The sequence below is a fragment of the Muntiacus reevesi genome, chromosome 5 (assembly GCF_963930625.1).
Source record: "Muntiacus reevesi chromosome 5, mMunRee1.1, whole genome shotgun sequence".
NCBI lineage: Eukaryota > Metazoa > Chordata > Mammalia > Artiodactyla > Cervidae > Muntiacus > Muntiacus reevesi.
In genome coordinates, this window is record NC_089253.1 from 76,844,293 (window position 1) to 76,861,670 (window position 17,378).

Below are 17,378 nucleotides of genomic sequence, written 5' to 3' on the forward strand. Positions count from 1 at the left end.
ATCAATCAGAAAGTAACCCTGAAAAAGTCCAGAAAAAATAAGTGGCCCTGCCAAGGTAATATGAGAGGAAAGACATTCCCGACAAATAGAATAGCAGCACAAACACACCATCAAGTGTACATCAATTAAATAAACATAATACAAGAAAAAAAGAAGCGCAGAAGTCCTGAGGCAAGAGTGCTCGGGCATGTCCACAGGCCAGAAAGGAGACCTGTGGATGCAAAGTGAGCAAGGGCAAGAGTAGTAGGAAATAAAACGAGAAAGATAAAGTGAGCCTTGTTGGGCCTCATAAGAACTTGGTTTGGAGTTAAGATATGAACCCAGCAGAGGTGGGGGCAGTGAGGACTGGTCCTGCACAGGTGAGTGACATACTCTGACTTATCATTTAGCAGAATCAATCAGACAGGTTCAGAGAAATATAAGAAATGACATTATGAACATCTTAAGTAGGTGATTAAAATAGATTTTAAGTAGAAGAGAGGACTCAGCTGGAAATATACATTTTAGGAGTCATCAGCAAATACCACCCAGGGGAGCATCAGAGAGTATAAACAGAAAAGATTCAAAGACTAAGTCACAAACCACAGGAAATTAGAAGGGATGTGGAGAATGAGTGGGAGTGGCCAGAAAGACAAGGAGAAATGAGGCCAGTGTTCTGGAAAGTGTTGTAATGGGAAGGAGCTGTGACAAGGAGATGAGACTAGGCAAATAAGGATGACGAGGACCAAAGAAATGACCATCAAATTTAGCGCCATGGAGGCCAGTGGTGACATCGATAAAAATCAGTTAGCGTCAAGTGATGGAGCACAAACTTGACTGGAATGGTACCAAGAAAGAAGAGGATGAGAAAAATGGACAAAGTCCAGGCAACAGTTTGAAGTAATTTTGCTGTATTGAAGAGCATAAAAATGGTTGGTAGCAGGTAAAGTTGGATTAAGAGAGATTTTTTATTTTGCTTTAAGATGAAAGAAAAACCTACATTTTGTGAGCTGATGGAAATGATCTGTTACACAAATTACACAAGGGGGAAATTTTATGATGTAACAGCAACACACTAGAGTAAGCAAGAAGGGACAGAAGGGATGGGCCCTAGGTAGGAGCTCACATAGTCACACATATAAAGAGGAGTATATGGGTCTAGAGGCATGCAGGCTATAAATGAGGTGATGCGGCTTCTGGAAGCTGTCTGCTGATCGCTCCAATCTCTCTGTGAAAGAGGAAGTGAGGTCATCAAGTGAGAGTCAGGATGACAGAGGTTTCAGAGGAAAAGTATAAAGTAGGAAATAGTTACCTAGGAGAGTGAAGAGTGAATACACTAGGGTAATACAGTATATCTGCTAGGCAGCAATAAGGGGCACTTGGGATTGGTAATCATGAACTTAAAGTGAGATCAGTAAGAGTACTCAAATATTTTTCTCTAGACAATTTGAACTGCACAGGTACAGGCAGAAAACTGAGTTGTAATAAGGAATGGTAACCTTTGGAAGGAAAGTTATGACCAACCTAGACAGCATGTTAAAAAGCAGAGACATTACTTTGCCAACAAAGGTCCATCTAGTCAAGACTATGGTTTTTCCAGTGGTCATGTATGGATGTGAGAGTTAGACTATAAAGAAAGCTGATTGCTGAAGAATTGATGCTTTTGAACTATGGTGTTGGAGAAGACTCTTGAGAGTCCCTTGGACTGCAAGGAGATCCAACCAGTTCATCCTAAAGGAGATGAGTCCTGGGTGTTTATTGGAAGGATTGATGTTGAAGCTGAATCTCTAATACTTTGGCTACCTGATGCGAAGAGCTGACTCATTTGAAAAGACCCTGATGCTGGGAAAGTTTGAAGGCAGGAGAAGGGGACGACAGAGGATGAGATGGTTGGATGGCATCACTGACTCAATGGACATGAGTTTGGGTGGACTCAGGAGTTGGTGATGGACAGGGAGGCCTGGCGTGCTGTGGTTCATGGGATCGCTAAGAGTTGGATACGACTGAGCGACTGAACTGAACTGAACTTAGCAAAACCAATGCCATAGAATGAGATAGTCAAGGAACTGAGAAGCACCCAAGGAGTGACTATAATCATTCTCAATGAAATTTAAGGAATGGTAAGGAGGAAAGAGGGCTTCCTTTATGGCTTCAGCTGGTAAAGAATCCGCCTGCAACGCAGGAGACCTGTGTTCGATCCCTGAGTTGGGAAGATACCCTGAAGAAGGGAAAGGCTACCCACTCCAGTATTCTGGCCTGAAGAATTCCATGGACTGTATAGTCCATGGGGTCACAAAGAGTTAGACATGACTGAGCGACTTTCACTTTCACAAGGAGGAAAGAGAAGATACAAGTAGAATGAGGGTCAATGGAAAGAGGGCTAAGATCGATGGCTTGAAAGACTGATGTTTGGAACCTAGAATATATTTCTTCAATAGCCTAAGACTCTTCTAATTCCTGTTCCATTGCTAAAAGACTCTGAGCTCTCTCTGTGTTCTATTCTTTCTCCCCCTAACATGAGTTAAGATTCTTATATTAATGTTTTATTCACTTTGTAATGTCTAACTTTTCCTAGAAGCAGCTTCAACCTATTAAAAAAATTTTTTTTTATTTACAAGGCTCTCTTATGCATTATAGTTTGAAAACCTCAATTCATTTTTAATTTGCTTTAAATTATCCAAATCACATTAACTTTTCAAACTTACCAGCTACTAGTATATGTAAAACCAACAAACGGCAGATGGTGACCAGAAAAGGCAGTATGTGTTGGTGGGGGCATCGTTTCCTAAAGGAGGAAGAAACATCTGGTTAAAAATGAATAACTATAAACTGTAGACGGGGCTATAAAAATTCACTGTCAACAATTTACAAACACTGATAAGTTTGGTCTAGACGTTTAGTGATAAAAAATTTAAACCATAAACACTGCCACTGTAGAATTCTAATAAAAAGAAAAAGATTTAAAGTCTGATGGATATTGAGAGTACAATCATTATTCATGTATTCCATATATGTGAATTTGCCTAGTTGTTAAAATTTATTTGTAATCCCAAATCAATATTCACAAATACTTTTGTAGTTATTTTCAGACACTTGCAGAGCAAAGGAAAATTTTCACTGCCCTGCATGCACGTTTCCAGCCAGAGCTGAACAAGGAGATGTTCTGCCCTCATTTCAGATCTCATTCAGTAAGCAAGTGGCTTTTTTCACTGGAGAAAGAAATGGCAACCCACTCCAGTATTCTTGCCTGGAGAATCCCATGGATGGAGGAGCCTGGTGGGCTACAGTCCACGGGTTGCAAAGAGTCGGATACGACTGAGCGACTTCACTTTCACTTTTTTCGCGGTCTACATGTGTCTTGACAACTGTTGAAGTGATAAATGGTAAGGTGGCCTATAAAATTACTTTATAACCATATTAAAAAAAAAAAAAGCAGAGAGACAGAACTTCTTTAAACAATCATACTCACAGAATTCTTTAAACAATCATCATCCACATCAAAATTTGACGTATCTGTTGGGCTACTAACTTCTGGAATATAAGGTGCTTCACAGTTTCGAATATTATCCCAATCAATTCCATTGAAAAATGGGTGCTTCTTAAAGTCTTCTATTCCATTTTGACCAAGTCGATGTTCTCTGCTACAGATGAGTCTTCGAATAAGATCCTTAGCATTTTCAGACACATCACTCACTTGAGGGGGAAACTGAAACCTCTCCTAAATACAGAATAATAGAAACAAAATATAAATCACCAATTTACTAAGTACGTTGATGCTAACACTGACCTTCTTAAAAATATATTTTCTTTTAAAAATATCTAATAAATATGTACTGGTACAAAGTACTGACACTAAAGGAGATTCAAGAATAAATTTAAATGGATCATTTTCCTAAAAGAACTTTTCACATGTAACTTAGTCATACAGGTACTACAGAAAGAATAAGTTAAATGTAAAAACACCTTAAATGCTGTCAAAATAAAAAGAATTCACTAAATGTAACAGAATTTACATAATCAATAGTATATGTGATTGATAACGTTCATATAAGTCACACACTAATGATTAATACTAAATATTTGTAAAGAATGTAACATGTACTACTAGACATATGTTACTTGTTTAGCTTATTTAATCCTCAGAGCAACTGTATTACTCTAATTTTATAGAAAAGGAAACAAAGAAACAGTTAAAATAATTGCTCAAGTTTATATAATCAGTGGTAGAGCTAGGATTTGAACTGAAACTGTCTGATTCCAGAATCTGTGCTCTCAACAACCGTGTTACAGTATAATGACTTCTATCAGAAATGCTTTACATGATATTGACAACTTTGGACCTGTTTCTTGTTTTCAAACTCTTGATAACTATTTAGCAGATTATCTTTGCAGCCAGACAAAACATCAACTTTGTAAAACTAACAGGGGCTTTGTAAAACTAACATGAGGCTTCCCTGGTGGCTCGGTAGTAAACGATCCACTTGCGATGCAAGAGACCTGGGTTCGATCCCTGGGTCAGGAAGATCCCTGGAGAAGGAAATGGCAACCCACTCCAGTATTCTTGCCTGGGAAGTCCCATGGTCATAGAAGCCTGGCGGGTTACAGTCCATGGGGTCGGTCACAAAACAGTCGGATATGACTTAGCAACTAACAACAACTATATATATATAACAATTAATTATAATTGTACTACCACAACAAATTAAAAAGAACAGATTATCACTCCCTTTAAGGGATATTCCTATTCATATCCTAGGTTTTTGCAATTACCCACAATCTTCTGAGACTGATAATCAGAGTCTCCCTCTTCTTATACAAACTATTTCATTTGGTATTAAATGGATTAAAATTTTATTCTTTTCTGCTGTGGATCTGGACTGTTTCCAATGTTTGATGATCATAAATAATACTGGGGTAAGTATTCTTACACATATAGCTTTGTTCTATGAATATTTCCTTATGGTAGATTCTTAGTATTGAAGGTGCTCAACCAAAAGTTTTAACCATTTCTTTTTAAGGTTGTTGATGAATACTTACAGACTTTTTGACAGAAAGATTATATCAATTTACACCCCCATCAATGATGTGTAACAGTGTTCTTCTCAACGGATCATTTATAGTAAACAGTACTATTTTTTTTCATCCTTGCCAATTTGACAGGGAGAAAAAGTATATCATTCTTATTTTAATTTGGATCTCATGTATCTATTACTATTAAGATCGAGAATTTTAAATGCATTCTAGTCATGGTTATACTTATACTATAGTAGTAATGATATAAATTGTCTGCTCATGATCTCTGTTATTCTAATGAAGAGATCATTTAATTTTCTACTTATTAGCATCTCTGATAAATTACAAGGTGAGGACAATTTTATACATAATTTATAGATTTTTTAAAGATAATTTATGGATTTTGATTGCTCATGTTGGTCATGTTCCCTACTAGCATAGAAATTAGATTATTTACTGTTTTTGGAAAATTATTCTCTTTGTAAATATCACATTTTAATTTTATTATATGTATTATTTGCCACACTAATGTGAAAAATAGTAAAATATACTAACTTTGTGATTCATGATTTTTCCATATGTTTCCACCAGAGATTCTGCATAAAATGGTGTTTCTCCATAAAGCATTTCATACATACAGACCCCCAAAGACCACCAGTCACACTCAGGTCCATATCTGCCTTTTCCATCTTCCATGGCTTGAAGGATTTCAGGAGAGATATAATCTGGAGTTCCAACAGCCACTGAGGATTGGACCTGAAGAAGTTCACATTGTTAGTAATCAACCATAATATATTAGAAATAAATAATTGTTTTAATTAGAAATGTTTATATTTACATAGAAACATAATAAGCACTATTTCATAACAACTTCAATTTTGTCATTATCTGAATTTAGTCTCCTTGTGCATATAAGTTACAATATATATAATCACCACACAAACAAGTTCTCCAGATTTTTAACACTATAGAATTTTTATTATAGCTGCTACTTACTTGACTACACTTAAAGTAAAAATATATGATTTGAACACCACAGCCACAAACCACAAATTCAATATTTATTTTAGAACATTCTTATTATTGATATTATCTGTCCAACATTGCCATATATTATTTGGAACTTTGAAAATTTTACAATTAATTATGTAGGGGAAAAAAAACAGAAAAAAGCCTGGCTACTATTATAAGCAACTTGAAGATTATTTTAAAACATTTTAAAGATAATCTAACTAAATAAATGTTAATAATGTCCTGCAAACTATTTATTTATTTAAAAAATTATAAAAGGGGAAAAATATTCTTCAGAACACTGAGTCTAAACACAGAACATACAATTATGGCAAGGTAGATGTAGCTTAGAAAACAACAGCTAAAAAAAGATCCTGGGCACATACCTTTTAAGGTATTCCAAAATAAAAGAAAATTAGTTTTTATATGTTTTTAGAGAACATACCAAGAAATGAACATTCTCAAGATAAAATAATGGTTAATACTCTGAATTTCCTAAAGTACCATTCTTAATAATTATTAGACTTCTTTGGCAATACTGAGATTAAGTAACTTGAAAATTCTTGAAAACTCTTAAAAATACTAGATAAAATAAAACAACCATTTTCTAAATGTATAAATGAGCCTTTAAATAAAGAGACTTTCTTAGATATATGTAATCAAGAAATGACTGGAAACCAGGGCAATAAGCATTACAACAGGAATGCAGTTGGGAAATTGTTTTCATTTTCTAGGTACTTGACTTTTAATATATACATAAGGTCAAAAGGAAAGAGCCTGAGCTTACTTGAGGTTTGAAGCAAAAGCCTGCCCCATATAATCTTTATCCTAAAAGAGGGTGTGTGTGTGTGTGTGTGTGTGTGTGTGTGCGCGCACGCTAAGGTTTGAAGCAAAAGCCTGCCCCATATAATCTTTATCCTAAAAGAGGGTGTGTGTGTGTGTGTGTGTGTGTGTGTGTGCGCGTGTGTGTGCGTGTGTGTGTGCGCGCGCTAAGGTTTGAAGCAAAAGCCTGCCCCATATAATCTTTATCCTAAAAGAGGTATGTGTGTGTGTGTGTGTGTGTGTGTGTGTGTGTGTTGGTCAGTCAGTCAGTCAGCCATTCGCTTAGTCGTGTCTGACTCTTTGTGACCCCAAGGACTGTAGCCCGCCAGCCTACTCTGCCCATGGAATTCTCCTGGCACAAATACTGGAGTGGGTAGCCATTCCCTTCTCCAGGCCTAAAGGGCATATTGTAAGTAAAAAGGTGAATTACAAAACCTGCCATTCAGCAGAGAAAGGCAGTGACATATGTGAATAAAGTTTACTCCTTTAGAAATTTGTAACTTTTAGGTCACAAAGCCCCACCACTTGGGACTTTAATGCACAGGACTTCTGTGGTTCAGAAATTCTCAAGCCAAGAAACTGGCAAAATACTGGCATCAGGTTAGGTGCTCCTAGAAAGCTTCTCATAACAGATTCAAAACTACCTGGAGGATACATGCTCAAATTTGGCATCATATAATTCTCACACGTAAAAATTCACTAAAAGATGAGTTCAGAATCCAATAATATAACTAAATGAGGAAACAGTCCATTTATGAGCAAAGGCCAGAAATCCAAACAAACAACACAATCAGACCTCAAAAAATTATCAGTTCCACTTCATAAGATAAGTATGCTTAAAATTATTAGATGTTAAAAAATCTAAAGCATAAAAAAAAAGCTGAAAAAAATAAAGTCCTAGAATGGAAAAAACTAGTTGTTGAAATAAAAGATCTGAAGAAATAAAATCAGATCCACATCTGTACACTTTGTTAAACTACAGAGCACCAAAGGTAAGAGATTTTAAAAACCTATGGAATGAAAAGAGATTTTCTACCCAAGAAATGATAATTAGACTGACAGCTGAATTATTAATGCTAATGTAGCTGTTAGAAAATGGAATTGTATTTTTCAAAGTGATGAAACAAAGTAATGGTCAATATTACATTCCCTACCCACCTAAATTATAAAACAGGAATGAGAATTAAATAAAGATGTTTTCATACAAAGAGTGTGTGAACTACCACACATAGACTCTTTTAGTTAAACAGGAGTACTAAAGGATATACTTCAGAATCAAGAAACATAATCCAGAGGAAAGAATGTGACACTAGAAGTAACTGTGAACAAAGATATTAGTAAACTTTAACATGCACCTAAATGGGGATTAATTGGATAAAATAATGATGAAGAAAACGAGAAATAGGACAATAAAGAGTAAGATGAAGAGGAGCAGGAGCAATAGAAATAGGAGATGGATGAGGAGGAGGAAGGAACACTACTCAAAAGATGAAAAATAAGATGGAACTAAAATACCAGAAAACAACAAGTTCCTAAGGAAGTGATTACGATTAAAATGTTCTGAGTTTCTTGGTTTTCTACTTTTTATTTCTTATTTATTTTTTAATTATTATTTTTAATTGTGGTAAAATACCCATGACGTAAAATTTACCATCATAGCCATTTCCAAGTGTATAGTTCAATGGCATTAAGTACATTTACACTGCTGTGCAACCATCACCACCATCCATTTCTAAAACTCTTTTCATCTTACAAAACTGAAATCTATTAAATAATAACTCCCCCATCCCCTTCTCCTCCCAGACCCTAGCAACCACCACTATACTTGCTATGAATTTTACTACTCTAGGTACCTCACACAAGTGAAATTGTACAATAATGTGTTCATTTGTGTCTGGTGTATATCACTTGGCATGTTTTTTAAAAGGTCTATTCATTTTGTAGGATGGATCAGGATGTTCTTTAAAAGCTGAATAACATTCCAATGTATGGATATACCACATTTTTTCCCCATTCATCCAATAGTGGACACCTGAGTTGCTTACATCCCTTGACTTTTGTGAATAAAGGTGCTGTGAACATGGGTGAACAAATATCTCTTTGAGACTCTGCTTTAAATTCTGTGGAATATGTACACAAAAGTGAAACTGCCAGATCATATGGTAATTCTATTTTCAGCTCTTTGAAGAACTGTTATACTGTTTCCCACAGTGGCTACAGCATTTTACATCTCCATCAGCAGTGCACAAAGATTCCGATTTTCCCACAACTTTACCAAAACTTGTTATTTTTTTTTATAGTAGCCATCCTAATGGTATGAAGCAGTATCTCATTGTGGTTTTGATGTGCACTTCCATAAGGACTAGTGATGCGGAGTCATTTGTCTATCTTCTTAGGAGAAACATAATTTCAAAACCTTTGCATATTTTGAACTGGGTTGTTAGTTTGTTATTAAGTTGCAGGAATTCTTTATATATTCTGGATAATAACCTCTTGTCAGACATACAATTTGCAACTATTTTCTCCCACTGTATAGGCTGCCAAAAACAACTGTATCTTTTGAAGCACAGAAAATTTTAATGATGATGTAGTCTATTCATTCATTTTTTTTTGGTTGCATATTGCTTGCTGTCATATCCAAGAAATCACTGCCAAATCCAATATCATAAAACTTCTCCCTCTACCCATTAAATGTAAGTTTTAACTCTTACATGTAGGATTTTGATCCATTTCGAGCTAATTTTTATATATGGCATAAGATAAACTAAGTTTTTTTCTTTGATTAGGAATATGGGGGAAACTAGATTTTACATAAATGATAAATGCTAAATTTTTAAGATAAACATTAAAATATTTGAAATAGAATGCATAAATTCCAAAAAGGAATTTGACCCAGCCATCAAAAGGCAGGAAAGGGGGTGGGAAGCATGGATGCAAACAAACAAGCAAAATCTACAGTAAATAGTACAAGATACTAGAAAGAAATACAAACAAATTAATGATGAAATTCATAAATGATTAAGTTCACCTATCAAAAAGCACCATTATCACATGAGGTGACAAAACCAAAATGAAAAGTTTTTTTAAAAATCAGCAATAAACTGTTTAATGCACCTAGACATAGAAACTAAGAAACGTTTTTTAAGAAAAAAGATGGAAAGATATGCCAGGCATATGCTAAACAAAAGAAAGCTAAGGGAACTGTATTAATTATCAGTCAAACTAGATTCTAAGGCCAAGATGATTATTATGATTTTTAATCATTTATTAACATAATTAGAAAATACCATGGAAGAGCAATCCTAAATAATATGTAACTAACAACACAGCTACAAAAGAGTTGTGAAAATTACAAGGGAAAATTTAAAAATTCAACATCATAGTAAGGATTTTTAAATAAAGCAGAAAGAAATAAAGCTAGTAAGAATGTTAAAATTTTGAACAACAAAGTTTACAACTTTAATCTTATTACAGAAATCTGCAACCAAAAGTTAGAAAAAGATTCATAATTTCAAACAAATATGAAACAGTTAAAAGAACTGACCCATGCAAAATCAAAACATAATCTTGACCAATGCTAAAAAACTGCTAACAAAAAGAGTCACTCTTCAGTAAAAGAAAACTTTCTATAAACACCAAATAAGTAAATATTGTACTATGAATACTAAAAGGCATACATCTAAATAATTAATGGTCCACAGAAGAATTCTAACTAAAGCTGGAAAATATTTAGTAAAATGCTCTATGTCAAAACTTATGAAGAAAAAGTTAAGCATAAATAAACAATATTAGGAATGAAGAAAGGGGTGAAATACACATGTAATTGAGATTTTAAAACTAGAAAGAGTGCAATCTGAACAATTTTATACAAATAAAATTGAAAACTCAGAGAAAATAGATAATTTTCATAGAAAAAAATGTAACTTACCAAAACTGACTCAGGAAGAAATAGAAAACCAAAGAAACCTATAACCATTAAAAAATTTGAATCAATAGTATAAAATCTATCCGGAAAACAAACAAAATAAGAAGAAAACAAAATCTCACTGAAGTAAAGGTGATTTAAAATGAGTTCCACCAATTACATAAGAAAGAGATAACCCCAGTATTATAAGAACTGTTCTAGATCCAAAATGGATAAGGGTGGGGGACATGGCTCCCCTGTTCATGTTATAAGGCTAAAACAACCTAAATACAAAACAAGGCAGACAAGAAAAATTTGAGGAGGAAAATTATACTGCAATCTCAGATATAATCAATATCAGATATGAATCTCAGGTAACAATTCAATATAAAATTTTAGCATGGTCAATCTGGCAATTTGATCAAATATATCAGTACAACTTGATGATAAAGTTACATTTACATCCAAAGAATGTATGCTTTAACATTGGACAATCTATGTCACTTATCATATTAACAGGAAAAACACTCTGATATCCACTCAATAGATGCAGAAAAATGATTTGAATGTACAACATTAACAACCATAACATGGCAATCACAAATAGAAATTTCCTTAATCTGATGAAGAATACATAACAGAAGCTTACAGCAAATATACTACTTAATTTAAAACTACAGGGAAAACACCAATAAAGCTAGAACAAGGCAAAGAAGCTCCCAATTACTACAACATTAATACTGTGCTGAAGATCACTGACTACATGATAGGAAAAAAAAAATACAGCAAAGTAAAAATGTAAGGATTGGAAAGAATAAAACACAAATCTGGTCATTATTTGCAGATTATAAGATTGTCTATATAGACAAATATACATGTAGAATCTATAAATTGTTTTGAACTAATAAAAAAAAAGTTTAGTAAGCTTGCTTGTTTCAGGATGAATACACATACAAAAATCAATTGTGGTCCTAAAGAATAGCAACAAACTATTATAATGCAAAATTTTAAGTTATCCATTTATAATAGCCCAAAACCAAAAAACTCCACAAGGTATCTAGGAGCAAATCTAACAAATAAAGGTAACTTTATTAACACAAATAAGAGAAAACCTAAAACAATGAAGACAGAAACCATATTCATAGATGGGAAGATTGCAAGTTATAGACAAAGTTTTCCCAAAATTAATTTCTAAATTCAGTGAAGGTCTACAAGCTTGTATATGTGAAGGGGTGTTTATATGTGTCTGTATGTATATAAACCAATAATATAATCCTAACAGTCATATGGAAAAACAAATGGCCAAGAACATCCAAAACAATTTCAGAGAAGAAAAAGAATTACAGCAAGACATCCCCACACAAAAACTGACTTCTTATATATGTATAGTGATTAAAATGGTTTAATTTTAACTCCCACGTGAAAAACAAAAACGAAGCTAAAAGTTAATATAGAAACTCACAAACTGTGGGAAAGGTTAAAACTGAATCAACTATCCAGGTAATAAATAATGATCCATACAAAATCATATAATCACAACATTTCAGAACACCGGAAATAAACATAACATCCTAAAGGCTTCCAAATAAGGGGGAAAGGTTATAACAGAAACTTTGATAATTAGGATGGCATCAGATGCTTCAACTGTAAATTAGAAGACAATGCAGTGTCTTATAAATTCTAGAAGAGTAAGTTCAAATCTATAATACTATGTCCAGTCTAGACAAATTATTCATCAAGAGTAGAAATGAAGGCATTTTTCAGACATGTAAGATTATGAAATATTTACTTCCAATGGAACCTTTCTGAGGCAACTACCACTAAATGAGAAGAAAGACATAGATGGATCCGGGAAACAGAGGATCCAATACTAGAAAGTAACACATTAAATTCCATGAGGATGATGAAAAGTAATTCTAGGATGATAGTTGTATAGTAGGTCTATTGGACAGTAGGTCTACAGACTAGAATCAGAGTATGCAAGTCTCCAGACAAGAGAGTCACTAAGTTATTCACTATGTCTGAGAAAGAAAGGAATTGCTCAATTTCCTAAATGTATATTGGAGAGTTTGGGGATAAACTAGTGAGAAGGCTTAGTGCCAAAAAATTGATGCTTTCAAACTGTGGTGCTGGAGAAGATTCTTGAGATTCCCTTCGACAACAAGGATATCAAACCTGTCAATCCTAAAGGAAACAACGCTAAATATTCATTGAAAGGACTGATGCTGCAGCTGCAATACTTTGGCCACGTGATGTGAAGAGTCGACTCATTGGAAAAGACCGTGATACTGGGAAAGATTGAGGGCAAAAAGAGAATGGGCCAACAGAGAATGAGATGGTTAGTAGCATCACCAGCTCAATGGACAAGAGCTTGAGTGAACTCAGGGAGGTAGTGAAGGACAGGGAAGCCTGGCACTCTGCAGTCCATAGCGTCACAAAGAGTTGGACACAACAAAAGTGAGATTTATACAGAAAACTAAGCAAAGCAAGCGAGTCACTTACTCCAGGGAAAACAAAGAGCTGTTCAAGAAAAGAAATGCAATTAAAACAAAGAAAACAAATAGCATGGCACAGTCATAAATAATATTTGTATAAGTATTTTTTAAAAACTGAACAGGATTTAATGAGAGACTATGTGATCATTACAACACAGGGAAGATAGGAAGTGTAATGATTGGTTGAGACAGGTGTAAGAGATCTGAATCCTCATCTTTCATGGTGGGAAATTAGTACATAATATCTAAAACTAAATAACAAGAGACAGTAGTATGAATACAATAATAAAAAATAAATAAAAGAAACAACAGAAGAAAGAGCTGAAGGATTTGTATGTGTCTGTCTATAGAAAAAGAGACTTGGAGGTGAGAAGGACCTAGGACAAAGGAATGCTGTTTTTGAGAGAAGTCTTCCTAAAATACATAAACTTCACTTGACAAAAATAAAATAAACAAGAAAAAAGAAGATTCCTTCATTATAACTTTCTAAATGGAGGACCAACATGCTATTATGTCCAAGAAAAACTATTTGGAGATGATTAATAAAAAATGAATGACTAGAAAGAATTTCTGACTCTACAGAATTTCAGGAATAAATCTGATCAAGGGAAACACATACAGACAGAAATAGCACTCAATGCATTCTGGAATGCACAGGAATTTGGAGAGCTGAACATCAGACTCCAGAGGAGTTCCAGCTTTGAATCTACAGGCGCTTATAACATGCAGGACTTGGGAAACACTACCTCTTCCCCTAGAATTCTGTTTCAGTGTATCTCTCGCCTCTCCAGAATTATGGACCATAGCTTTCTGTTGCCACAGTCTCCCCGACTTTAATCTGTGTTTTCTCAACTCAGCAAGACCACCACATTATTTCTCTCCCTCTCATGTCACATCAGGCACTATCCACTTTATACTTCACACACATGCAGTTACCTTAAAGCAGAATAATTATATACACTGGTTTTACAGAGTTTGTGTGATATTGCTATATCTTTTATTTCCACCTATGTCATAAAACCCACATTACACTTATTTTTGTTTTTAATAGTCGGCCGTCTCTAAACTTAAAAAGAAAGATTAGTATAGTCTTTTTTCTTTATTCTTATCCTATAAATCTTATTTATTGTATCTGATATTCTTTATCATACAGATCTAAGTATCCAAATGGAATTTTTTCCTTTGTAGTGGACATCCTTTAGCATCCAGGTCTCTTTCATTTATCTGAAAAGATCTTCATTTTGAAGAGTATTTTTATTCAATATAGAATTGAATTCAATATATTTTTATTCAATATAGAATTCTTGGTTTAGAGACTTTTTTTTTTTCTTTCAGGACTTTAAAGATATCATGCTGTGATTTCTCATGAAAGGTCAATGGTTATTCTTACCATTATCCCACAGTATGTAATGGTTTTCTTGTTCTAGCTGCTTCCCATTTTTTTCTTTATCTTTAATTTTCAGTAGTTTAATTGTGATGTGGCCAGGCACGGTTCTTTTTATAACCTTGAAATATACCAGGATTCTTAAATCTGTTTTTCATCACATGTAATAGCTTGAGCCATCAATTCTACAAATGTTTTCTATTACTATCTCAACTTTTTCTAGGCTTCTAATTGTATGCATCCCTAGGCCCCCTATATTAATTTTGCTTCAATCTTTTTCTCTCTGTTCTTCAGATTGCTTGATCTCTCTCAGTCTATCTTCAAATTCACTGGCTTTTTCTTTTTTCATTTCTAACCCACCATTAACCTCTTCTTATGAACTTTTTATTTCTATTAATATAATTTTCAAATTCTAAAAAGATTCACTTGATTTACTTTTCTGCTGACATTCCTTGTCTGTGTAATCACTAAGACTAATATCTTCCCTTGAACGTATTTATGATGGTTTCATTAGTCTCTGTCTGGCAAATCCAACATCTGTGCTACCCAGATTTCTACTGACTACTTTTATTTTTAAATTCTGTATCACAATCACTTAAGTTACCCACTATTTATTTTTGGTCTAGTGATTTTTTATTGAATGCTGGTCACTGTCAATAAGATATTGTAGAGAATATGAATTCTTCTATCTTCCTCTGAAGAATATTAATTCTTCTTTAAGCAGTTAAAAAAATACTAACTTGAATATGGGATGGCTTACAGTTTACTCTTTAAGGGCAGATTTATAAAAAACCTAAGATTCATTTCATGATTCCCAGGTGGCTGAGTATTAAAGAATCTGCCTGCCACTGCAAGAGATGTGGGTTCAATCTCTGGGTCAGGAAGATCCCTTGGAGAAGGAAATGGCAACCTACTCCAGTATTCTTGCCTGGAGAATCCATGGACAGAGGAGCCTGATGGGCTACAGTCCATGGGGTTGCAGAAGAGTCAGACTTGACTTAGTGACTGAACAACAACAACAAAGATTCATTTCAAGCCTCTTCATTTGGAGGACCACTTTCACACTCTGTTGATTTTATCAGGACTTGGATTTAGGCTGTTAGATAGGTTTAGGGTAAGACTTACATGTAACAAACATCTTAACTAGCTCTCCAGAGCTGATATTCCAATGTCCCCTAGCACTGTGTCTCTTCCACCACTACTTGATTTCAAGTAATCTGTTTGATTTTCAAATGGATAGAATTTACTATTTGGTAATTCTCAGATGTTGTTATACAGTTGGCCCTCCATGTCTCCTGGTTACACATTTGCAGATTCAACCAATCAGGGATCAAAAATATTTTTTAAAAAAATTTCCAGAAAGTTCCAAAAGACAAGATGAATTTGTTACATACTGGCAATTATTTACATAGCATTTACATTGCAGTAGGTGTTAAAAGTGATCTAGAAAAAAAAGTGAAGTCGCTCAGTCGTGTCCAACTCTTTGCAACCCCATGGATTGTAGCCTGCCAGGCTCCTCCATCCAGGGGACTTTCCAGGCAAGAGTACTGGAGTGGGTTGCAATTTTCTTCTCCAGGGGACCTTGCTGACCCAGGGTTCAAACCCCGGTCTCCCACATTGCAGGCAGACTCTTTACCGTCTGAGCCACAAGGGAAGCTCATAAGTAATCTAGATATAAAAGTATACAGGAGGATGTGTGTGGGTTATATGCAAATACTACATCATTTTATACAAGAGACTAGACATTCTACTAGTTATAGGGGAGGGAAGGTCCTGGAACCAATCCCCTATGGATATCAAGAGACAACTCTCCCACATATGTACAGCCCAGGCATCATGAGATAGCCCCATTTGGATATTTTAGGCCTCTTCTCTGTACAATTCCCTCCTTTGCAATGTCAAGCCCTGCAGATTCCAACTGTTTCAGCTAACCGGTTATTTTCCTCCTAAACTCCATAAGATTGTTAAACTCTGCTTTAACTCTAGCTTTCTGCATCATAGTCAGCAAGTTGTCCCAATCCTGGAAAATGGGGAGACATAACAGTCTCGTATTGCCTATTGCCTACCACCTAAAAACAGTTGTCTCAATTACTGCATCGAGTTTTACAGTTATTTATTTGTGAAAGAACAATTTGGTATCAATTATTCCCTCCATCCTGGCCAGAGGCAGAAGTCATATAATCTTTTTTTAAAAAGTTATCTGCTTAGGGTAAATTCTCAAAGGTCAAATGACTGGTCCAGAATAATGGGATGTTTTTGTGGCCTTTGGAATATATTATACTAAATTACTTTTCAAAAAGTTCCTACCAGTTAAAATGAAATACATTTGGACATCTATTATACAACCAGGAAATTGAGATAAATATTACTACTACTACAACAAACATGGAATAAAATTGAGGCATGTAAACCATTAAGTAATTGAGAGAATATAATGGAGGGGCCTAGGGGATGACAGAAGATGAGATGGTTGGATGGCATCACTGACTTGATGGATGTGAGTCTGAGAAAGCTCCAGGAGTTGGTGATGGAGAGGGAAGCCTTGTGTGCTGCAGTCCATGGGGTCGCAAAGAATCGGACATGACTGAGTGAATGAACTGAACTGAGGGTTAGCAGAAATAAAGCAAATGGTAACATAAAACATAGAGGATTTTCTGGTAGAAAGCATTCACTTGTTATACACTGTCCCTCAGGGAAACTAGACAACTAGTAAAGAAAGGGAAAAGAAATGAAAGTGAAGGAATCGCATCTTTTCTTTTTCCCTCTGGGA

At 34.8% G+C, this 17,378-nt stretch overlaps 1 protein-coding gene across 10 annotated transcripts in view; it reads right to left on the reverse strand.

Annotated features, from left to right (window-relative positions):
* The window catches only part of CDC42BPA (CDC42 binding protein kinase alpha), a 292,676-nt gene that overhangs the window by 127,136 nt on the left and 148,162 nt on the right, over positions 1 to 17,378 (reverse strand). For all 10 annotated transcript variants that reach the window (XM_065935568.1, XM_065935565.1, XM_065935563.1 and 7 more), the window contains exons 7-9: positions 5,548 to 5,748; positions 3,449 to 3,697; positions 2,685 to 2,764 (exon numbers count right to left, since the gene is read on the reverse strand). In XM_065935568.1, the coding sequence (XP_065791640.1) occupies positions 2,685 to 2,764; positions 3,449 to 3,697; positions 5,548 to 5,748 (530 nt within the window). The remainder of the gene's footprint in view (positions 1 to 2,684; positions 2,765 to 3,448; positions 3,698 to 5,547; positions 5,749 to 17,378) is intronic.